Source organism: Arvicanthis niloticus, chromosome 1, assembly GCF_011762505.2.
Source record: "Arvicanthis niloticus isolate mArvNil1 chromosome 1, mArvNil1.pat.X, whole genome shotgun sequence".
NCBI lineage: Eukaryota > Metazoa > Chordata > Mammalia > Rodentia > Muridae > Arvicanthis > Arvicanthis niloticus.
Genome location: NC_047658.1, coordinates 8,717,238 through 8,740,979, shown reverse-complemented (window position 1 = coordinate 8,740,979; position 23,742 = coordinate 8,717,238). Strand labels below are relative to the sequence as shown.

General features: G+C 51.1%; 2 protein-coding genes and 1 pseudogene across 5 annotated transcripts; 1 reads left to right on the top strand and 2 right to left on the bottom strand.

The window, feature by feature from the left end:
- Window positions 1-17: 17 nt before the first annotated feature.
- Window positions 18-6,035, bottom strand: Alkbh6 (alkB homolog 6). 3 transcript variants are annotated; one of them, XM_034497556.2, is made up of 7 exons: window positions 5,911-6,035; window positions 5,142-5,220; window positions 4,466-4,534; window positions 2,452-2,512; window positions 1,941-2,092; window positions 1,609-1,725; window positions 18-411 (listed from the first exon to the last, which is right to left on the bottom strand). In XM_034497556.2, the coding sequence occupies exons 2-7, from the start codon at window positions 5,193-5,195 to the stop codon at window positions 148-150; spliced, it is 717 nt and encodes a 238-aa protein (XP_034353447.1). In that variant the 5' UTR covers window positions 5,196-5,220; window positions 5,911-6,035; the 3' UTR covers window positions 18-147. The 3 variants fall into 3 exon arrangements, with proteins under 3 accessions (XP_034353447.1, XP_034353381.1, XP_076787756.1); XM_034497490.2 differs by having other exon boundaries at window positions 5,865-6,015; XM_076931641.1 differs by lacking the exon at window positions 5,142-5,220 and having other exon boundaries at window positions 5,865-5,980.
- On the top strand, window positions 2,704-4,459 carry LOC143441207 (large ribosomal subunit protein eL36 pseudogene; annotated as a pseudogene).
- Window positions 6,036-6,374: 339 nt separating the features above from the next.
- Clip3 (CAP-Gly domain containing linker protein 3) lies at window positions 6,375-22,394 on the bottom strand. 2 transcript variants are annotated; one of them, XM_034511318.2, is made up of 14 exons: window positions 22,232-22,394; window positions 21,702-21,912; window positions 17,475-17,614; window positions 17,296-17,389; window positions 16,938-17,099; window positions 16,389-16,507; window positions 15,399-15,635; window positions 12,124-12,259; window positions 11,838-11,966; window positions 10,562-10,705; window positions 10,337-10,460; window positions 10,090-10,154; window positions 8,847-8,919; window positions 6,375-7,951 (listed from the first exon to the last, which is right to left on the bottom strand). In XM_034511318.2, exons 2-14 carry the CDS (start codon window positions 21,865-21,867, stop codon window positions 7,897-7,899), a joined length of 1,644 nt encoding a protein of 547 aa, XP_034367209.1. In that variant the 5' UTR covers window positions 21,868-21,912; window positions 22,232-22,394; the 3' UTR covers window positions 6,375-7,896. The 2 variants fall into 2 exon arrangements, with proteins under 2 accessions (XP_034367209.1, XP_034367205.1); XM_034511314.2 differs by having other exon boundaries at window positions 21,702-21,925; window positions 22,232-22,372.
- Window positions 22,395-23,742: the final 1,348 nt, after the last annotated feature.

Sequence of the window (23,742 nt, the reverse complement as noted above, 5' to 3'; positions counted from 1 at the left end):
AAAAAATCCAAACCGAGTAAAGGTATTTTCTGTTTATTTGGAATGGGTGTCTGCTCCCCAGTTTCCATAGTTACTGAGAAAATAAATAACCCTGGACAGCTACCTCTGCCCTAGGGTACCAAGGTCACAGGGTTTGGAGCCTGGTGGTCACTTGCTCAGCAGGAGGCTGGCGCGCAGCACACGGGGCACTCGACGAATGGTCAGAGAGACACGGGTACCTCGCACCAGCTGGGCTCCAGGCAGCGCCGACTGGCAGGCAGCAGCATTGGGCGGTAGTGAGATGGTGTCCAACTCATCCACATGGGTGGCTGTGATGCCGTGGAGCAGGCGTGTATAAGCTAAGCCCCGGAGCACCAGCAGGCTCCGTGGTTCCACCAGCAGAGAGGTGATGGGCTGTTGAGGTGGCCGGGGCTGTGGGAATCAGTCAATAATGGTCCGAGTTTGGGAGTGGGTGAAAAGTCAGCAGGCATCAGCAGTTAGTGAGGGGACACGGGTCAGCAAGTCCCCAGGAGTGGTAATCTATTGGTTCTAGGGACAAGGCTATTGGGCCGTGTGTGTGTGTGTGTGTGTGTGTGTGTGTGTGTGTGTGTGTGTGTGTGTCCAGTCTTTGGGAGGAGCCTGGGCCTATGCTGCAGATGAAGACATAGAGGGTGCTTCAGCTAGCATCTGAGGAGATGGGACAGAAATGGGCAATCCCAAGGAAACTTACTCAGAGCTAATCTGGGGGTACACTGCTGGGGTCCGGCTCTAATACAGAGGTTAAAGGGAGTGACCTATTCCAGGACCCTGGATGTTAGGGAGGCTTTGGTCAGGAATTGGAATTGCAGCAAGCCTGCCTGGGCGGAAGGGATGGAAAAGAGGGAACTTTAAGGAATGGAGCTGAGAAACATCTGGCCAGGGTGTTCAGGGAGAAACTCTATGAACACTGGAGTATCAAGAATGCATGACTTAAGAGCTAGATAAGGGGATTGGTTATCTCCAACAGAGCCTCGTGAGGTTAAAGAGAATCTAGGGGTCATAGACCATATGACTAGAGTTTCAGGACACTGGTGTTAAGGTGCCCTGTGCAGTCTGGGAGGACACTGGGGCACACATGAGAGAATGACACATTGGGATATCTTGAGGATATCAAGAATATGTGTTGGAGCCAGGCATGGGGGCACACACTTCTAACATTGGCACTGGAAGGATGGGACAGGAAGATGGCAAATGTTGAGGCCAGCCTGGGCTACACAAACCTGTTCTAAAAAATAAGTAAAGAGTAATTTCTTAAAAAAAAAAAAAAAAGTTGGTTGGAATATCGGGTTGAGCTCAGGTCGTCTTCGGGAAGATCCCGAGTCATCAATATCCTCAGTCACTCAATACCACAGAGGAGTAAGCATTGGTATCTGTGGATATCACGGCAGCTGGAGCACCATACAAGCAGACTGGTTGGGTATGGGCTGGGTATCTGGGAGAAAGTAGGGGGGATACCCAACGAGGGACAAGGGAACATGTCTGCATGTCAGGAATACTCTAAATACAGGTAGGGTCAGACTGTCCTGGAGTATATGGGATGCCAGATGTTAGAATGCCCCCAAATGCTTGGGGCATCATCTCAGGACCCACCTGTTCTGTAGGGACATCTTCGTCTGGCTGTCGAGGTTCATAGAAATCAAGGACAGTGTGGGAGCCCAGGCTGATGGTGCTGACGGTTGGGTAGTACAGTGGTCCGTCTTCATGAGGCTGGGGAGGAAGGGGGCACCAGAGATGGCCAGGGCAGGAACCTGCACCATCCCACTAAGTCAAAGTGGGGCTCCTAAGCTGGGACAGCAAGGGACACGCCTTGGTGGAGTGCTGCTGCTAAGGGTGGGCAAGCATGATGGCGGCCCTCCTCTTAATGACTTGGCTATCTGGGGGAGGTACTTAGCAGGGGAACTGGGATGAGGATGTACGGTTACCATGATGCCCTCCCCAGGCAGATACTGGTTCACAAGCACATGGTTAGCTGGGAGACCCCCAAAAAGGTTGAGGTCAGATACTTTGTCCACGTAGCGTTGAAGCCATGGAGGGAGTCGCTCAGGGACCATCCCCCGGGGATGGGGGAGCCCCCCTGCAGAGTGCAATGAAGGCTTGATGGTACCCAATCAGAGTCTTGGAATCTGAAACCCCCCCCCCCCCCCATTAAAGATATTCCAGTGGTTCGAAGTATCCCTACCCACTGAGTTTTGGAGACTGTTACTAGATCTTTCTGAAGTTTCCTTCAAAGCACTTGGCCCTGAGAGATACTTCCAACTAATAGATGCCTAAGTCCCTCAAGACCACCCAACCCCTGAATCTTCCTTGCTCTGGGATCCCTGGGACCCCTGGGACCCCTGGGACCCCTGGAGAAAGCCCCACATGGTTTGAAACCATTGAGCCTGAGTTCTTCTTGTCTTTCCTGGATCACATTCCCTAGCCAGGAACACTTACCCCAGTTCTGAAGCTTCCTCCCAGACAGCTGGGTCCACTTTGGCTTTGGGGCATTGAAAACCTAGGAGGTGAGGAATGGGGTTTTCAGGACTTTCCTACCCATGCCAACACAAGGGCCTCCATGTGGGGTGAAATGGGCTGTCTAGAGCTTGTCTAGGGGTTCTAGTTATGGAGAACAGCTATTCAGTCTGAAGGTTCTAGTTGGGGAGAGCAGCTATTCATATAACCTTGACTGAAAGAGAGCCCAGGCTGATGGCGCTGACGGTTGGGTAGTACAGTGGTCCATCCTCATGAGGCTGGGGAGGAAGGGGGCAACAGGGATGGCCAGGGCAAGAACCTACACCACTACACTAAGTGGTCCTCCTCTACCTAGGAAGGTTGCTTTATCAAGAGTTTAGCTTCAAAGAGACTCACAAAGGTGTAGGGAAGCACAGGGACACTTGCCAAGCCAGACAGACCAGCTGAGTCAACTTTGGCGATCAATGGAGTGACAGATGTTCTACACAGATTGCACCCACAGCTGCGAATGGGACTTCACTCTTGGTGTACTATGGGCCCAGATTTGGTGGGAGTGGCAGGGGGATAGGGTCTCATGCATCCTAGACTGATCTCAAAATGTCCACGTAACTGAGCACGGCTGTGGATCCCAATTCTCCTGCATCCTCCTTCCCAGAGCTGGCACTGCAGACATGGGCCACCACACCCAACCTGGGATTCCTCGACAGGGAAAATGAGCTCTGATCCTTTGTACCCAAGGCTCTGGGGTTGCACTGGGCTATTCCTGTCAGGAATGTGATCTCAATAACACCCTTGTTTTAGAGGTTAGACTGGGCTATCTCAGTGTAGAGAATGTAAGTCTTATGTGTGCCCTTAGGCTGGTGGATGTGTCTTGATGGTACAATGTAAGCCTAGCATGTACCCCACAGCAGGACAGCAGGACGAACACACACACACACACGCACACGCACACGCACACGCGCGCGAACAGAGGTATGTACATTTTGGTTTTCCTAAGCCTCTAAGGGAACCTCTTTCTTGTTTATTTTGTTTGCTTTGTTTCAAATAAGAGCTCACGATACAGGGCTGGAGAGTTGGCTCAGTGGTTTAAAGCACTTGCGGCTTTTGCAAAAGACCCAGGTACAATCCCTAGCACCCTTGTGGCCGCTCACAACCATATGTATGAAACTCCAGTTTCAGGAGATCCGACACCCTCCTCTAGCCTCCTTGGACACTGTACAGAGGTGGTGCACATACATACCTGAAAACAAACATTCATACACTCATGAAATTAAAAACAAAAACAAAAGGCCTGAAATTGGGATCCTCCTGCCTCGCCTCAGCCTCCCTAGCTGGGATTGCAAGTATGTGCCATGACACCTGGCTGAGAAAGCTCTTTCGGACTGACCCAGTGTCTGAAAGAGGAATGGGGAGAGTAAGGCTGTGTTAGGGGACTCTTCCTGCCAGGGTTTCCATAGAAGTTCTGGGGTTCTCATATGGGAGCTGAATGTTGGAAAGGAATTATGGGAAGACAAGAAGGACAGCCTAGAAGAGCACTTGGGGGAGGGGGTCCTGTTCTGGATGCCGTAGGAGAGCAGTAGCCATGCAGGACCCCATGGCCCTGGGCCTTAACAAGGACCACAAGGTGATGGAGAACACCAGCAAACCGAGGCATAGCCAGTGCCATGGCCACCTCATCGAGCACATCAAGTTCAGGTGAGACATGACCAGTGAGGTGTGCAGCTTCATGTCTGATGAGCAGCACGACACAGGGCTGCTCAAGGTGTCCAAGACAAGTGGGCACCCGAGTTCATCAAGAAGGGGGTGAGCACACACATCCGTGCTAAGAGGAGGCAGGAGGAGCTGAGCAAGGCGCTTGCAGCCATGAGGAAAATAGCAGCCAAGAAGGACTGATGGCCCCTCCCCCAGTAAACGTTTGTGCCGTGTGACCACACAAACACACACACACACACACACACACACACACACGCTAAAAAAAGAGGGGCACTGGGGTCACCTGTCGAAGCAAATACTCCTCCTCTTCCTTGGAGATGAAGTCAGGGACATAGTAGATTAGAGGTGGCGCCTATAAAGGAAAGACTGCCCTTAGGACAGTGGTTCTCAACCTGTGGGTCGCAGCCCTCTTGGGTCAACAGACACGACAATCAGGAAACAGACATTTACATTATGATTCGTAAAAATAATTATGAAGTAGCAATGAAAATAAGTTTATGGTGGAGGCGGGGTCACCACATGAGGAACTGTATTAAAAGGTTCCGGCATTAAGAAGGTTAAGAGCAGCCGGGCGGTGGTGGCCCATGCCTTTAGTCCCAGCACTTGGGAGGCAGAGGCAGGCGGATTTCTGAGGGATTTCTGAGTTCGAGGCCAGCCTGGTCTACGGAGTGAGTTCCAGGACAGACAGAGCTATACAGAGAAACCCTGTCTTGAAAAAAAAAAAAAAAAAAAAGGTTAAGAGCAGCTTTGCCCAACACAGGGGTCCTATCATGACTGGGTAACCTTTCCCTTTAGAGAGGGGCTTGGGATAGCTTATGAACCTGTAGGTTGGAAGTGGGGCAGAGGGTTAGTCTTCGAGGAGAGCTGGGGCAGTCCAACCAAGAGACCCAGGAATCAGCCTGTCCACCCATCCCACACCCGCCTATTCCCACACTACTCTAGACCCCAGTCTTGTCAACCTGTTCCACCCTGAATGGCTCCAGTGCTGGGACCCTGGCGTCCTGCTCCTCCATGGATACCAACTCCTTGTGTGCCGTCCTGTGGGGAGGAGTAAGTCACTAAGCCTCCTATCTTCAGGCTGTGACCAGCCCTCCTTCCAGCCCATTAGGGGCCAGACCCTTCCCTGAGACTTCCTATAAACTCCAGTCTTCAAAGCTGGAGTCTTCAGTTTCTCAAAGCCACCCAAAGATCACTCTCCGTACCGCGACCCCCAGATCCCAGCTCTGATATCAGCAGTCAGTATACTCCTCCATCGCTCTGTCCACTGACGCTCTCCAAAGTATACGTGGGTCTGCCCAAGCCTCACAGAGAGCATTCTCTGAGCCCACACATGAAGCCTCTCTCGAATGCAACCGTAAGCATAGGTCCCTCAGAGCCTAAGGACCCTCCTCTCACCTCGCTCCTTCACATCTCCCATTCTGAGCAACTCTGCTCCCCTAATCTGAGCTTTCTCAGACTTGTCCACTCCCAGCCTTTTTATCTCCCCACTCGGAACCCTCTCCGACTTCCTTTGCCGACTGCCCCGTTCACCTCAGCACCCTCGGACTGCCAAAGCTACTTCCCCCCGTAGAACCTGTCAGACCCCAGGGCCGCTGAGTGTCAGGATTCCACACTCTGAGGCCCCCTAGACGTCCCACCCTGAGTCTCCTTAGATCTCCACTTTCAGCCCTTTGGACACTCACCTCTATAGCTCCCCCTGAAGCCCTCCTCCCCCGAAATAAATCTGACCGTCCACAGCGTCTTCTCCAATTTCCAGTCTCAACACTCGCATCCTCGCAAGCCCCCGCTCCCAGCCACTTCCGCCCAGTATTACTGACGCAGGAAGTTTTGACCACTGGGCATACTCAGAGAACCTATGAACCCGCCCTCCAGCCAATCCACGCTCTCACTCAGTATCCATCCCCGCTCAGGCATAGGCTGTGTCCTAAACTCAGGGGCGGGACTTCACCTGGCTCCTACCAATCAGGACTCCAGAACCTAACTGGCTTGCACGTCTAGTGTGGACCCAGATGAGACCCACCACGAGGGAGACTGCAGGAAAGGAGCCTGAAGGACTTAGCCTTCTGCAAGCCAAGCTGTAGGTCCTATGCCACTAACACAGGGAAAGGACATTTAAAAAAGCTTTCCGTCATCCTTATCCAGCAAGAGCACAGGGTCAATGCAGTAAACCCCCAGAGACATGACACAAGAAGGCCATAGAAACGTCTTTATTGAAGAGGACAGGAGTCATGCTGAGTTTAGGGACATGCAGTGAAGGGGCAGTCGTGAGCTGTCCTTGGTGGTCAGGGCCCCAGGTCTGCTCTGGACCCATGGGGCCCTCAGGTTCTCCCTCAGGCTGTTGGTCTGGCCCAGGTGCTGTGAAGTCCTTTGGGGCCAATGACTCAGATTTAGTGTCTTGGACCTGTGACCGGAAGGTAGATTGAAGTAGGGACTCCATGATTTGGGGTCCTGTTAGAGCCCTGGGGCCCTGCACATATTAGTAATCAGAGATTTGGGACTTGGGGATTCCCTTGAGGCTGGGGCCCATGGAATTTGGAGGTTGGGAGATTAGAAGATCCATGGACTGAGGGTATTAGAGTCCTCTATTCTTGTTCCAAAGATGGGACTTCCTGTTTGGGGTCTCCTGGTGCCTGGGAGTTAGGTTTGAGATGCCCTGAGAGCCTGGGGCGCTCTCCTGGCAACAGGTTCCTTCCTCCCAGTCCTAAGGACCTTGTAGTCAGGGGTTTCCTGAGGGTTTGGTATTGGGGTCTTAAGTTTGGGATTCCCTGGGGATTTGAAGATTCTGTGACTTGGGTAGGGGAAGTCCTGGGAATTAGAAATTTGGGGTCTTCTAGAGATCGTAGGGCTTGGAGGTATGGGGAACTGGGTATATATATAATATATATTCTCTCTGGAATTTGAACTCCCCAGAGTTCTAGAATGGGGTCTCCAAATTTGGGGATCCCCCCAAAGGGGGGAAATTATTACTTTAAAAAATAGAGAATTTTCTGGGAGCCTTGGCCAGCACAGGGACTGTGGGCCATGTGGGGTGGGCTTCATACAAGGCACTGGGGGTTTCTTGAGGGTGCAGAGGGCAGGAAGACTTGCTGTCCTGTAATTCATGCTTCCAGGACGGTTTTGGTGTTTGTAAATTGGGGTGAGTGGGCTGGTTAAGTGGGTGTCTTGTTTGGGGTGAGAATAGAGACTTAAGTGAATGGGGGGCATCTCTGAGAAGGAGAGTAGAGTATAAGTGCTTTCTGGTGACCTTGGGGTCACGACATTTTGAGGAGACTGACGTTAAATGGGGATAGTGATGGCTGGCTATTCTGGAGGTATGACCTATGCTTACGGAGAACCAGGTGGGGGGTCTTCATTCATGGGACTCTAATCCACTGGTAACTCAAGAACATCCTGTTGTGGAGAGGGTCAGCATCCCTTGGGTGATGTGGAAAATGTTTATTGGGGGAAATCTGCTCTGAGGGGTAGGGGACAGGGACTAGCCTGAAGGTGCTACTCAGGGAATCTCTTTGGGGGGGGGTAACATGAGGTCTGTATTTGGGGAGTCATCATCATGGGAGATCTGTTAATAATGGGACCTCAGTAATTGAGGGCTGACTAACGGGGGTTTCTATTCTGGAGGCATCACTGGGAATCTCTATCTTGGGGTGACTGGGGGCTCCTTGTGTCAGGAGATGCTAGAGGGGACTCTGTCTCTGTGTCAGGTATCCAGGGCCTCTAAGACTGCATCTCTGCCCTCAGCATCCAAGGAAACCAGCAGCAGAAGAGTAACCTGAAAGAGGAAGAATGGTCAGGTGGGAGACAAGTGTGGGACACCTGGCTCCCTCACTCCTCTGTGCCTGGCACTCTACCTCTGGCTGTGCCTGTTTAGGCTTGTGCTGTGTGTGTGTGTGTGTGTGTGTTGGGGGAGGGAGTCTCTGCTTTCTCAACTGAAGTTTCCAGACGCCAGGCAAGGCCCGCGTTCTAAAGATGCTCTCCTTCCCCTCCTCTCCTTCCTTCCCCTTTCATTGTTTTTGTGGGGCAGAGTCTCACTATATACCCCAAGCTGTTCTCAGACTAAGGGCAATCCTTCTGCCTCAGCCTCCCCATTGCTGCATGAGCCACTGTACAAGACATACTCTGTCTGGTTTTTTTGTTTGTTTGTTTGTTTGTTTGGGTTGGTTTGGTTTTTCAAGACAGGGTTTCTTTGTGTATCTTGGGCTGTCTTGGAACTTGCTTTGTAGACTAGGCTGGCTCTGCCCCCTAGTGCTGGGACTAAAGGTGTGCACCATCTCTGCCTTGCTTTTTGGTTTTGCTTTGTTTTGTTTTTTTGTTTTGTTTTTTTTTTTTTTTTTTTTGGTTTTTTTTTTTTTTTGACAGGCTTCTCTCTGTGTCTCCCTGTGTCCTGGAACTCATTTTGTTGACCAAGTTGCAAGATGTCCTTGAAATCACAGATATCCACCTGCATCTTTCCCATTTCCTTCTTTCTCGTTTATAAAGTGGGTTTCATGAATGAGACAATCTTACACCACATAGCTCAGGAAGACATGGAATCCTTGATCCTCCTGCCCGCTGGGTGCTGGGACTACAGGCATACACCACCAATCCACTCTACCTACAAGGTAACTCCATTTCCAACCCAGGGAGGGCCTTGCACACCACAGCCAGTGGCCTTGCACACCACGTACCTGGAGATAGAGTTCTCTGATGCAATGTCCTTTGGGGTCCGGACTGTTGTGAAGGTGCGTTTGGGCTGTGTCACTAGAGAGGAAGGCAAGGTCTCAAGGGAGGTGACAGTAAAGTCACCTGTGTTATCAACCCCCCCACACACACACATACTCTGTCATATCTCTCCATGTCTGCAGACCTTGATTTCTTCATCTTCAATATGCACTCGAGCCTCTAGAGCCTCTTATTAACACTTGCTGCTCCCCCCATTAATTAACCACGCCTCCAATACTCCTACCGACTCCCACTTCCCCAGTGCCTGCTCAGACCCTTGTTTCGTTAGTGAGGTTGGGTTTCATTTGTTTCGAATAGTCTTACTATGTGGTTGAGGTTGGCTTAAAATTTGCAATCCTTCCACCTCAACTCCAAGAATGTTGGTATTAAAGATTTTTTAAAAAAAAATTTTTTTATGTGCATTGGTGTTCTGCCTGCATGTATGTCTGTGTGAGGGTGTCAGATCCCCTGAAACTGAAGTTACAGATAATTCTGAGATACCATGTGTGTGATGGGAATTGAACTCTGGTCCTTTGGAAGAATGGCCAGTGCCCTTAACCACTGAGCCATCTCTCCAGCCCCACAGATGGTTTTTGTCTTTTTTTTTCTTAGTGCTTAGGATTGAGAAATCCTAAGGGCCTTGTGCATGTTGAGCTGTGCTCTACCCCCAGCCCCTCACTGGGGGATTCTAGGCAGGGGCTCTACCACTGAGCCACACAACCCAGGCCCTCACTGGGGGATTCCAGGCAGGAGCTCTACCACTGAGCCACACCCCAAGCCCCTCACTGGGGGATTCTAGGGCTCTACCACTGAGCCACGCCCCCAGCCCCTCACTGGGGGATTCCAGGCAGGAGCTCTACCACTGAGCCACACCCCCAGCCCCTCACTGGGGGATTCCAGGCAGGAGCTCTACCACTGAGCCACACCCCCAGCCCCTCACTGGGGGATTCCAGGCAGGAGCTCTACCACTGAGCCACACCCCCAGCCCCTTGGGATTCTAGACAAATGAACTGTATTCCAAACCCTCATACCCTTATTAACTTCCCGATGTCTACAGTACCTATCTTTCTTGGGACCTTGTCTCATATTTTTCTGGTCACATGTATCAAACGCCAGAGATAGTCACTAACATACAGCTAAGGACCCACCCACAGTCCTCATCCCATCCTGATACCCACACTCCTTCCTGCATCCCAGCCCCCAACTCACTTGTCACTTGATGCACTTTTTTGGCTCCAACACTGTCTCCGGGGGGGTCAGTGGACCCACCAATCCTGGGGAGACATATAGAAAACTCAGAACCAGGAAGGGCTAGGAGCTGAATGAACCCCCAAGAGCCCAAAGGAAACAGGTACAGTACAACAGCCAACCATGTCATGCCAGTCCAAAAGGACCATCTTGGGGGAGACATGGGCTCTAGGTGGCTTCCTGAGTGGAGGGGCACAGTGAGACTCACCTCTGGATACGAGATGCTGGTGCAAAGACCCCATGCCTTGGGGCACAGGTAAAGTACCGGACACCAAACACAGAGCCGTCATGTTTGCCCGTGGGCTGGTCCAGCTCGATGCCATACCAGTAACCTGCAACAGGGTGTTGCCAGGAGGCCTCAACCTCAGTGCTAAGGATGCAACCCAGGGCCTTATGCATCGGAGCCACATCTCAGCCCAGAGCCCGCCCTCACCTGGAGCAAAGTCAGTCTTTCCATAGAAGCGTACGATCCCCTGCTTCTGGCCTGCCACAAGGACTTGGTCTCCAACTTCAGCTTTGGCCCCTTCACGCTGCTGCAGGCTGCCCAGAGATGGGGAAGATGGGGACTTCTTTTTCCCTGGGAATGAAAGGTAAAGATATGGGGACCAAAGGAAAAATGGAGGCGGAAGTCAGGAGCCCCAGAATTTCCCTTTGATAATGCAGGGAAGAAGGTTGGAGGCGTGGCTCAGGGGGATAGCATATATTGCTTAGCGTATATTCAAGTCCTGAATACAACTCCTAGCAGTGACCAGAAAGAAAAAGAAAGGGAGTTGAAGGTAGTGGTGAGGGACTATCATCCTAGGTCTCATGAGACTGAGACAAGATCACTTGAGCTAAGGTGGGTTTTTTACTTTTGTTTTTGTTTTCTGAGACAGGGTTTGTGTGGCCCTAAAACTCACTCTGTAAACCAGGCTGGCCTCAAACCCACAGAGTTTCACCTGCCTCTGCTTCCCTAGTGCTGGGATTAAAGGTGTGCGCCGCCACCGCCTAGCGAGCCAAGGTGATCAAGATCAGCCTGTGCAACCCATTGGGACCTCATCTAGAAAATAAGTAAGGTTGCACTCAGCTCAACTCTAAGAGCCTGAGTTTGGATCCCCAGCGCCCATGTGAAAAGCCAGGTGCAGCTGCGGGCACCAAGAAGGTGGAGACAGGCAGATCCCTGGAGCTTGTGGGCTGGCCAGGCTAGACAGATACATGTATGATCTATGTTCAATGAAAGATTCTGTCTCACAAAAAATAAGTAGAAGCCAGCTGGGCAGTGGTGGTGAACTCTTTTAATCCCAGCACTCAGGAGGCAGAGTCAGGTGGATCTCCACACGGGCAGGCATATATTTATGAGAGCACCAGCCAACACTTGTCCATACATGCACACATACATCAGAGAGAGTCTGAGAGTACCTCTATTCATAAAAGCCAGAAACATCTGAAACAGTAACCCCTAGAGACGGATTCTTCCCTAAAATTGGGAGAGGTCTTTAGGCCTGAGAGTTGGGCCTAAGTCTCAGGAGGCTGAGAACCCCAGAAGTCCTTCTAAAAGCTGGGTTAGGCCAGTGGTGAGTCAGAGGAGAAACCAAGTCACTGAAGTAGGGAGTCAGCTTATTCTCTACAGCAGGAGTTGAGGAAGAACAAAATCACAGAAGCTGAGCCTCCCACACAGTGTTCCCACCCAAGGTTGCCTCTTCCCACCCATTTGACTCCACACTTCTGACCTTTGTGTTCCCTTCGGCCTTTGCCAGTTACACGGGAGAAGTCCATCCGGGGAGTCCGGGGTGTGGAGGTAACAGATGAGGGGGGTGCGTCCACTGCCTTGGAGACCTTGGACACAGATGCAAAGAGACCTGGGGAGGAGGCAGCGACTGGGTTTAGCACTGCTTAAGTTAAAAAGAGACCCTTGGCCTTTGCTGTGTCTCCACCCCCATACCCATTCCCCAGACAGCAGCATCAGAATTGCGCATACCCCCTTCCCACTGGCCTGGGCCCCAGTTAGAGACTGACCCTGCTTGGGAGGGCAGATGAAGTACCGGACACCCCCAACGCTGCCATCATTCTTGCCTTCTGGTTCATCTAGCTCCACGCCCACCCACTGGCCACTGGCGAACTCAGTGGTCCCGCAGAACCTCAGTGTGCCTGTCTGGAGAGACAAGGATGACAGTTTGGGCAGGGGCCTTGGAGACCATGGTGGACCACTGACAGACAGTCAGCGTGGCGGAATGGCTGCAGGAACCAGGTTCAAATCTCAACTCTGGCCCTTATCAACTATGTGACTACGTAGGTCTCTTTATGCCTCAGCTTCCTCATCCACCAAATGGGAACAAACATTGCATCCACTTAATAAAGATGTTAAGGGGACTGGGATATACAACTCAATGGTAGAGTGCTTGCCACTATGCATAAGACCCTGGGTTCCATCCCCATAAGCAAAAAAAAAAAAAAAAAAAAAAAAAAAAAATATTAAAAAAAGATTGTCTCAGAATTGCCTTACCTACTGTGGTGAATAGTCATAGCCACAGGTGACATACAACTAAAACTTTGATGCCAGGTCTGGTGACTTGTGTCTGCAACCCCAATACTTTAGATGCTGAGGCAGAAGAACTGCAGGACAATTGAGGCCAACCTTGATTACACAGCAACTTCCAGTCTAGCCTAGGCTACAGAGTGAGACCCTGTCTCAGTTATTTGTGCCCTCTTCCTGCCCTGCTTGAGCTAGGGGCCTGGACCTCTTCCTGCCTTAGTCTTCTCCTAGTACTGGGATTTTAGACATGTGGCATCACGCCTGGCTTAAGCGTAGGGGAGGGATCATTTTTTAAGATACATAAAGATGCTAGAGACATGGCTCATGGTTAAGAGCACTCGATGTTAAGATGGCAGAAGTTTGGTTCTCAGCACCCATGCCAGGAGGCTCACAACCACCTGTGACTGTAGCTCTGGGGATCCAGTGCCATCTCCTGGATTCCCGGGGTACTGCACTCCTGTGCACACATTTAAAAACATCTATACACTTTTTTTTTTTTTTTTTTAAAATACTTAGCTGCAGAGAGTTCTCAGTGACTGTGGTTACGATAATCCTGTAAGGCCTCCTTGTATTCATCTTTTTTTTTTCTTTTTGAGTCAGGGTTTCAAGTAGCCCAGGCTGGCCCTGGACTTCTGACTTCCCTGCTCCTGCCTCCTGAGAGCTAGGACTGCAGGAATGTGCCACCACACACAGCCATTCATTCTTTCTTTGCAGTGCTCACACATGCTGGGCAAGCATCCTACCACTGAGCTACTCTGGCTTTCCTTCTGAGCCATGAGTTCTTTGTCTACAGAACAGGCTCATTTAAACCGGAGACGTGGTTCAGTGACAGAGCCCTTGCCTAGTATATATAGCTCTATCTCTGTCATCATAGACAGAGGGACTGGCAGAGCTAGCCTGTTAAATGTTCTGTTTGGGACTGGGGACTGTGCTCAGCACACACACACACACACAAAACACTTAGCATATACCAGGCTCTCTTCTAAAGGCCTCATATGTTCTGACTCACACCCGCAACCTGCCTGAGGTGGGCGCTATTATCTCATTTTTAGGTAGAGAACCTGACGGACATAGGAGCATCACTATCCCAGGACCTGCTCCTGGTGTATGACAAAGCTGAACTGAACCTGGGCAAGCTACTGAGCCTAAACTGGTTGTTGCTTTAACCGTGTTGGGTATTCCAGGGCTAAGAATAGAGGAGAGCCTCTTCAGGGACATAATATGGGAGGAGTCAGCCCATTCCCTCAAACCATCCAGTCAGTTACGAGACGGTTTCCGGATGAGCCATGGTGAGCTCTTTAAAAACGTTATCAGCGGAACATGATGGCGCACACCTTTAGTCCCAGGACTAGGGAGGCAAAAACAGATCTCTGGGAGTTTGAGACCAGACTCATCTAATTGGCAATTCCTAACCAGCCAAGGCTACCTGGACAGCCTTGTCTCAAGATAAATTATATTTTATCCTGAGGTTAAAAAAAAAATTATTGTCAGGTGTGGTCATACATGCCTCTAATTCCAGCACTCAGAAGACAGAGGCACATGAATCTCCAAGTTTGAGGCCAGCCTGGTCTACGTAGAGAGATCATGTCTCCAAAAGGGAAAAAAACAAACAAACAAACAAACAAACAAAAAACAAAAACCAAAAAGCACTACTAGTAGTAGTAATATTAGAGTGTGAGTGTGCACATGCCTGTATGTATGCGTGCGTGAATGATGTGTGTATGGGGTACGGGTGAGGGGGACGGTGCTAGTGCCGTGGTCCATGTATGCGAGTTAGAAGATAACATCTTTGAACCAGTTCTACTTTATAAGGATTCTGGTGTTTGAACTCAGCTTGCCATACCTGCATGGCAAACACCTTTTCCTCTGGACCATCTCACAAACCCAGGAGCTTTCAGTTTGGAACATGACTTACACAGTTTCCCACTGAACAAAATACCAAAATCCCACTTCCTTTCAGAGGTCTGCAGGTCTGGTGCAATCCAGCCCTTTCTGATCTCTCTAGCTCCCCTCCTGCCCCAGAATTCCTCTGCTTTCACAGCATTCCTTCCCATCAGCAGTCAGACCTGTGGGAGCTACTTTCAGCTTGAACATCACCTCCTCAGGGCAGCATTCTCGGAACACCCCAGCTAAAACCTCTCCTGCCTCCAGCCAGGGTCTGTTTCCTAAATCCAGGCACCGAGTGTTTGTCTGTCGCGGTCCTTGCCGCCACCGGGAATGACCAGGGCCACAGCAGTGCCTTACTGTCCACTCCATTATCAGCAGAACTCCAGGAGAGCAGAGCTGGAGTTGACACGACCCTCTGTCTTAAAGAACAACTGGGCTTGACACAAGGGACAACAGGCTAGGGAATGAAAGCTGAGGTGTGTGGGTGGAGCACACGTTCTCTGCCTCTTCCCCAGCCCCGCCTCCACTTGCTTTAACTGAAGACACTTCCTTCTCTTCTCCTGGGTCACTTAGCTTCTACCTTGAGGCTCTCCAGCCTGTAAGATCCCAGTGAAAGCCCTGACTTTGCACCTGAGGGTGAAGTGGGTCACACAGTGTTGCAGACAGCTATGCTAATCACTGTTTCAGCTGTCACTGTCAGGGGATGGGTCTCTCACGGATACACATCACATAAATGGAGTGTGTTAATAACAACTTCTAGAAGAAGTGGAGAATGCGTGAGTACCAGGGAACCCTGTCTGCAGCCCATGCACCCAGCTCCGGGAGGGATTCAAGAGCTGAGTCCTCCCCACGCCTCACCCCAGCCCCTGACCTTCTGGCCATCGAGCAGCACTCGGTCTCCCAGGCGCAGGCCCAGTGCGCTGAGCATGAGATTGCCTGGAACGTTGTCATAGTTGGGTAGTGTGACTTTGGGCAGGGTGCAGGACAGTGGCACGGCCTCTTCTAGCAGTGTCCGCAGTTCCTTGGCCACCAGGGCCGCCTCTGCCTTGTCAAGGGACATGTCCATGGGATCTGGGACCACTTCTGCTGGTACCTGTCCCTTTCGGTTCTGTGGATCAAAGAGAACACAAGACATAGGGACTGAGTGGGACAAGCCATAGCCCTTTGGAGACCACACCTCAGATCCCCAGATTGGATAAAGCAGGAATTATGCTAGGTTACCCCCCAGGCCAATTTGGGGAATGTAGTGGATCACGTCTGCCAAGTACACAGAAGGGGTTCCAGCCCAGCCAGGGCTACATAGTGGAACCTTGTCTCAAAAAAAAAAAAAAAAAAAAAAAAAAAAAAAAAAAAAAAAAAAAAAAAAAAAGGAGAGAGGGTACACACTTTTAGTTCCAGTACTAGGGAGGCAGAAGCAGGCAGATCTCTGAGGGTTTGAGGCCAGCCTGGTCTACACAGAGAGTTTCAGGCCAGCCAGGGTTATGAACACAGTGAGACCCTATCTCAAAACCAAACAATAAAAAAAGACAGAGACTCAAAGTCAAACCATCTAGACTCTAGGCTGGAGCCTGTCACATCGATGATCCTGGTCACCCAGGACTGAAAGATGTCCTCCTAGCACATCCTGGGCTATTCTTCCGATCTCTTCACCTCAGACTCCCCGTTGTAAGATGGGGCTTACAGTACACAGAAGTGATCTGATGGATAATGGACACTTCGTGAATCTCAGGTTTGATTCCATTTGTTAAACGTGCAGAGCTTTCCTAATGCTTTAGGTGTGGGCTTGATCCTCTCTCTGCGGAGGCCTGCTGAAGGGAAGAGGAGGGCAGGAGGGAGGGGATGGAGAGGTGGGTGGCAGTACCCTCAGTGCTGGGTTGGCACCATGCTCCAGTAAACATTTGGCGGCACCCAGGCACAGATTCGAGGCAGCGATGTGCAGAGCTGAGCCATGGTTGAAGTCACTGCAGGTGGAGTTCACCACTGGGAAGTGGGCAGATGAGGGAAAGGAAGGGTAAGAGTGAGTGACCATCTTCAACATCTGCATGGAGCCTAACCCGGCTCAGGGCTCCTGGTCTCTAAGCAAGCATCTTGCCCAATCTGGTCTTCTATCCCACTGTTGTCCATCCTGTATTTGAGCCCATCACCACATACCCCACCGACTCCCCAGACGCCCCGCCATCCTGCACGTGCGTGCATACCTATCTATCCCTTGTTTCCTGTTGGAATCCCAGCACCCTTCAAGGTTAGACCTCAGTCCTTTAATCCTTTCATCTTGGGTACCCCCTCACCCCCCTTAACCAGATGGATGGTTGCCCCCACACTCTCAAAACCATGCGCACCCTCCTCCCTCTAAGAAACTCCACCCTTCATCAAGGCTACTCCTCATCCCAGTGAGACTCCGCCTCCTCACCCCTGGGCCTCGCCCCCTTCAGCAGCACGCGCACAAGGTCTGGCACATCGAAATAGGCGGCGTAGTGAAGTGCGTTCATGTTGGTCCAGCGGCTGCGCAGGGTCACATCTGCGCCAAGCGCCAGCAGCTGCTGTGAGAGACGCACAGCGGCCGCAGGGTCTCCTGCAAAGAGCCAGAGTCAGCTTGGAAGCCATTTTCCAATACAAGTACCCAACATGTCAGGAGGGACCCTGGTGTCTCAGTTATGCACTTTGGGGTCTTGGATAGCAGTCTCCAGATGTGCTTTTAGAGCCTGAGTCCTCGGTGGTTTTGAGGGTATCAGGGCTGGGAGCCTAGGTTTTAGGGTCTGGACTATTACCAACTCCATGGGCCCCAGCCTTGCATGCGTAATGGAGCAGTGTCATATCTGTGAGCCCATCACGATCATTCACGTGGCAGCCACGACGCAGAATCTGTGAGCATCAAATAACAACATATGATTACCCAAACACGGGGAACCAGGTCTCTTCCCTCCCTAGCCTCCCGAAGTGCTCCTACCTCATTGCCAATGACGTCTATCTTGTGCTGGACTTGGGGAACCCACTGGCGTACAATGGCGAACAGCTCTGGGATGGTAGTCTTCGGATCAAAAAGAATTTCCTGACATGCAGGGTCATTGGGATCGAAGAAGGTAAAAGCTGGAGAAAGAAATCCAGACTCACCCTAGGCAAGCTGCCTCCCCTTTGCCTCACAAGAGGAGGAGATTCTAGGATGTTGCCTTTAAAGAGTCTTGAATACATGGTTTGAAGCCATGTCACAAGTCACAAGCCACAGTCAACACACAGGTGTTTTCTGGAAAACTAGCAGGTTTCAACATAAGAAGGGCACTAAATGAATAACATATAGACCCCCAGTATCTTAAGAAATTGGACAGTATCTTAAGAAATTGGACAATTGGGTAATTTCACCCTTAGAAAAAGAGTGGTTGCAGGTTCATCACCTTGATAGCTGCACATTCAAGGGTCCTGCTAAGGCTCTGGGCCCCAGTTACCGGGTCAAATTATGGGCATAATGAGTTGGGGGTGGTAGCACACGCCTGTCATCTCAGTGCTTGAGAATTTGAGCCTACCACGGACTGACTGACTACATGGAGAAGTCCGCATCAGCCTGATCTACGTAGCAAGAACCTGCCGCCACAATGTAGCTGCTGGAAACTAGCTCAGCAGTAGATGCTGGCGTAGCACACACAAGGCCCTGAAGTCAGTCATCAGCATCTTGTATGTGTGCACATATGAGCATGCGTGTGCGCACACACACACACACACACACACACACACACACACACAAATAGAATGGACACAGCCTAGTCAAATTCCAAGAGGTAAGTTTTTCTTTTTAATTTTTATCTAAAAAGCCCAGCCAGATATGAAGCACATGAGAGACAGAAGCAGATGGAGCTCTGTGGGTTCTAAGACAGCCTGGTCTAAAACAGTAGTTCTAGGCCACCTGGGGCTGTACAATGAAACCCTGTCTCAAATATATAAATATGCCAGAAATCTTTTGAGGTTTTATTGTTACTATTGTTGTTTGTTCGTTTTTCTAAGAAACTCACAAACATTTCTTTAAAAAGTTCTGGAGGCTGGGGAGATGACTTAGTGGTTCAGGTCACATGCTGCTCCTGCTGAGGACGGAAGCTCAGGTCCCAGGACCCTCCTCACGCAGCTCACAACTGCCTGTAACTCTTGTTCTAGGGTGACCTGACACCTGTGGACTTCTCAAGCACCCGTATTCATGTGTGTGTGCCCACACACAGATGCACATAAATATACATAATTAAAAAATAATAAAATAATAAAGTCTTTAAAAATGTAAGTTCTGTGTAGCATCTACCAAACGGAGCCATGAACAGGCTCCGTCCAATCTGAGGCCAGCCAGGACAGTGCTCGAAGACACATCTGTTTCTTGGATGGGATGCCGGTGAGTGTCCACAGGGGCCTCGGCACGTGCTGAATGGACTGGTGAAGTGAAGACCTGATCCCACACATCCAGAGAAGTGACTGTGCACAGCGAGTCAGGAGTCTCTCCCCATCCACATCACAGCCTTTCCTGGCTCAGAACCTTTCTCTGGCTCCCATCCTGTACACAGCACTGTCCACAGCACCCCCCCTCACCCCCCCCACCCCCATGGTGCACAAGGCTCTGGACAATCTGGTCCCCTTTATCTTTTGCACCTGCCCTCTGCCTTAGGCCCCTTCAGCCAACTGACCTTCTGTCCCTCCAATGTGCCAAGCTGATTCTGGCCTCTCAGCACTGCTGCTGTCCAGTGTCCTCCCTCAGGCTTTCATAACACTTTGAAACCCAGATCCACAAAGAGGCCTCCTCACAGTACCCAGTCTAAACTGCTAGCCCTAGCCTCCTGTCCAAGCTGCGTGTTATGTCTTGGCATAGCGCAAACCCCAAAAATAGTTCGTATGTTCCTTCCCCAGTGTTCCTTCCTCTACCCTTTCCTCTCCCTTACCCTCTCTCTCCTTCCCTCTCTCCTAGTCCACTCTCTGCTGAGGACAGAATCCAAGGCTTTGAGCTAAGCAAGCTGAACCACACCCCAAGTTTCTCTCCTCTCTTGTCTCCCTCCCATTCTCAATTGTCACCTTCACCGTAACGACTTCATGCACACACCGCGTTTCTGTACCACCTTCCTCATGCCTCTATCCTCACAGTGGGGTGTGCCTACATCATGCTATACCACCATGCAGGAAAAGCCTAGCAATCTCTTCAGAAGTAATACAGGAACAGAGCAAACAAACACCACCTTAATCTTTCTCCCTGAATAAGCCACATTTCCAGAATCTTTGTTCCATAAGCAGAATTACTCCAAGGGCTCAGCCTAGGTTCTGTGACTTCCAGCCAGATCCAGTTCAATTTCTAAAGGTTTTCATTTGTTGGGGTGGACCCTCCCGCTGCACCCCAAACTCCCAGATGATACTGTTGTGTGTGGCTCTGTGTATACACATATGGAGACTGTGCACCATGGAACAGAGGTTGATGTCGTTGGGTGTCTTCTTCTGTTGGTAACCTAAGTTTTGAGACAGGGTCAGCTCCAGGCATCCTCCTGTCTCTGACTCTCCAGCACTGGGATTAGAGATGCCAGCAGCCAATGGCTAGCCTTTTATGTGTGTATTGGGAATCTAAATACATCTAAATGGCAAGGCCTTTATCAACTGAGCCAACTCTCCAGCTAATATTTTTATTTTTCTAACTAGACTAAAATTTGTCCCTCTGATCAATCCTTTGTAGGTGGCATGTCCACAGGCCGTCCCTCCTGCCCATCCCTCAACTCTCTGAACCTAACACTAGTTTCTGAATCTCACAGCCCTTGGGAACAGCCAGCCAACACCTTCTCTGGAGAGGTCCTCAAACCCCTCTCCCACATCCAGCCCTGGCTGGGCTCCATCTCTCTCTAATCAGAAGCCAGGAGGCTGTCAATCAAGAGCCAGTGGGATGGCTCTGCTGATAAAGGCTTGTCACCAAGCCTGATGACCCAAGTTTGATCCTTGGGACTCACAGGGTGAAAAGAAAGAAAGATCTACAGAAAGGTATCCCTGACTGGAACACAGATGCTGTGGCCTGCACGTGCGAGCAGACACAAACTCAATTAAAATGTAATTAGCAAGGCTGCCCTACTCTATTTTTAGATTACACACACACACACACACACACACACACACACACTCGCCTTTTCACATTCAGAATACAGGGAAAGCCCTTGGTGTGGCCTGAATGTCCCTCCCAGACCTGTCCCCATTCTGATTACTCCCTAAATGCAGCTTTGTGGTCTTGCCATTCCAAATGCATTTCTGCCTCTGGGCCTTTGCACATACTCTTCTGCATTTCTGCCTCTGGGCCTTTGCACATACTCTTCTGCATTTCTGCCTCTGGGCCTTCGCACATACTCTTGTTTAACTGGAGCTATTGCTCCAAGTTGCTTACAGCTGCTCCCTCCTGGTGTTTCTGGCCTCAGTCTGCAATGCACCTAAATCAGAAAGAGCCAGCAACTAGCCCTGTTTCACCCAGAAGTCTCTGCCTTTTGATACTTTGACAGCACACACTCCACTGTGCACCCAGAAGGTAGTGTGTCCCTTTACTTGCTGGGTCTGAGAGCAAGGCTATACCTGCCTGGATCCTCCGTCCTCCATGAATGAATAGGCACTTTGTTTCCCCAGTTACTCTCAACTCCTTCCTCACACCCTTCCACTTCAGACCCTTGACTCCGATGTTTAATTCTCCTGCAGCCTCCTCCTCCCCAATCCAACCTGGGTTTTCCCCACATGCTACCTCTTAAGGGGAACAGTATCTTTAAAACTCTCGAAACATTCTGTGCTTGATAAAATCAATCTCATTGTCTCCTGTCATCTCATATTTAGCCTCATTTGTGGGGCTGCGATTGAAGCATTATCTCAGCAAAGCCTTAGGAAAGCCTAGCTCTGTGCTGTAGCTCCAGTTCCTAGCATAAAGTTAGGCTCGCAGTAGCTTCCAGACAATGTTTGTTGAATGACTAACCGACTGAACTGATATGTCATGAATGGAGGACTAGAACGTTTCCAACCCCCCACTCTCCTAACAGAGGAATGTAATTAACGAAGGGGAGTGGTCTAAAGGGCTCGTCAACTAAGACTCCCATGGACCACCTTCAGCATGGCTCCATCACCACCATCAACACAGCTTAGCCAAGCCACCCACCATCACCTAAAGCTCCAGACCAGATTCCAGGGTGGGGACAGTGGTTACCGTAGTCTTTGGGGAGCGGAGCAGGTGCTGAGGGGTGCACAACTGGCTTCTGCCGGCGCTCCTGGGTGGGGCTGGGGGCTTCTGGGACCGGTTCATCTTCTTCCTCCTCCTCTTCCTCCTCCCCTCGGGGTGGAGGGGCCATTGGAGCAGGATCTGTCTTAGTCATGGTCCTCGGTAGCTCTTGGGGGCCCGGTGCAAAGTTGGGGGTGGCCTGGAAGCAAATCCTTAAGATAGAGGTCAGCTAGAGAGGGCTCCCTACAGCGCAGGGGTCCAAGCCCACAGAAGCTCCAAGAGCCACGGGAGGCCTCCTAGTCCCCAGCTCTGGATTTGGACAACCAAAGGGATCCCCGTTACTCATTAGAAGGCCCAGGGATATGGGCTCCAACGCCTGCCACTTCCCTCAGGCCCAGCCTCCCATTCTTCTCTTCGGGTGCCAGGCCCCTGGGTCTCGGCCGCCCCCTCCCGAGGTTTGTTTATCTAGGGATGCAGGATGCTTCGCCCCTCCCCTTCTCCCCAGCCTCCCATCTTACCTCGGATGGCTCGGATTGGAAGCAAGGCTGGGACTGGAGAGGGAGTGCAGGAGTATGGGGTGTCAGTGTCGGGGGACGAGATGGGGGAAGAGAGGGAGACAGAGAGAAGGGGACGAGGCCCAGACGCTGGCGGGGGATGGGGATGGAGAAGGAGGGGCGCTGGCGGAGCATGCGCAGTGGCAAGACGCGGGGGGGGGGGGAAGATGCTGGGAGACAGAGCGTTGAGGCAGACGCTGGAGGCAGCGGGAAGGGGCTAGACACCTAGGATCTCTGAAGGAAGGGGAGACAGTCTCCAGGAAGGATGTGACAAGCACAGAGTTGGGACAAGGAGGAGGACTAAAAAGACGTGGGTGGGAAGGAGTGTTTTCCTTCACTCAGCAAACCAGGCGGTTTTGAGCAAGTGGTGAGACTGGTACTGTGTCAGCTCTTTGTAAATCTCAGTCCTAACTCCTTCTATGCTCATCCTACGTAAGGAGAAGGCCCTTTTCTCTTAAAATCATCTTCCTCTTCACTCTTACCCTCATCACCCAGGACAGAAAGGGTAGTTAGCCACCTGCTCAAGGGTGGTGGTGCTTGAACCAAGCGTTGTAGTTGCAGTAGTGTCCAGGGTGCCCATCGGTCTTTGGGTGGCATCTCTAAAAACGTGTATCACTTCTAGCTCAGGGCCACCTCAGCCTCACACTTGGCTGGCCTTGCCTGCTACACCCCAAATCACCCTGGCTTGGGCCTTCCATCTCTTCCTTCTAATGGGCAGACTGGGAACTCTCTCTGCAAGACAGTTAGTTCCAGAATTCTACCCTCCCTCTTCCAGTCTTTATCCAGGTTCTTACTTGTTCCTCCCTGGCCTGGACTACAGCAGCAGCCTCCTCTAGTCTCTCTGTCCTCAGCCTGGCTGAACTGGTGTTCTATTAACGAGCTCTGCTTCCAGACCCTCCTGGACTCAGACACATCTGCTTGCCTGACACCAACCCTGACAATAGCCTGTGTCAGTAGGTATGGTACAGGCCTGCAACCCAGGTGGTTAGGAGGCTGAAGAGAAAGGTCTTCAATTCAGAGCCAACCTGAGCAACATAGCAAGAACCAAACCCAGTCTCTTCCTCCTGCTCCTCTTCTTCCTCCCCTCCTCTTCCTCCTCCACCTCCATCACCACTACCAACACCCAGACACAGATGCAGTCTGTCTGTCTGTCTGTCTGTCTGTCTGTCTCTCTCCTCTTGCCCCCCACCCCCCGTGGTCCAGCATAGCCCATAATGGCCCTACATCAACTTGCCTGTCCCTCTGCATCTTCACCTTCTCCTAGGATCCACTTAGTTCACGTCACTGCAGCTGCACCACATTGTCACCGACCCTTCTGCCTAGGAACTCTTCCCACAGACACCTGGGTGGGTCCCTCCCTTCCCTCTTAATATTTTACCCACAAGTACCTTTTCAGTGACATCTTTGCTCTCTATAAAAACTGTACCCACCCCTTAGGTTTTCTCTAGAGCAATCCAGACTTCCTTACTGTGATG

Bases quoted from the DNA above. Each gene is read 5' to 3' on its own strand.
- Alkbh6 (XM_034497556.2), bottom strand. From the start codon at position 5,195: ATGGAGGAGCAGGACGCCAGGGTCCCAGCACTGGAGCCATTCAGGGTG. The intron at 4,535-5,141 runs GTTGACAAGACT...TTTCCTTTATAG, and splicing joins AGCCATTCAGGGTGGAACAG to GCGCCACCTCTAATCTACTA. The intron at 412-1,608 runs GTGGGTCCTGAG...TGATTCCCACAG, and splicing joins AAGATGTCCCTACAGAACAG to CCCCGGCCACCTCAACAGCC.
- Clip3 (XM_034511318.2), bottom strand. From the start codon at position 21,867: ATGACTAAGACAGATCCTGCTCCAATGGCCCCTCCACCCCGAGGGGAG. The intron at 17,100-17,295 runs GTAATAGTCCAG...GGCTCTTTGCAG, and splicing joins GGCTGGGGCCCATGGAGTTG to GAGACCCTGCGGCCGCTGTG. The intron at 11,967-12,123 runs GTCAGTCTCTAA...CCTCCTCCCCAG, and splicing joins CATCTGCCCTCCCAAGCAGG to GTCTCTTTGCATCTGTGTCC.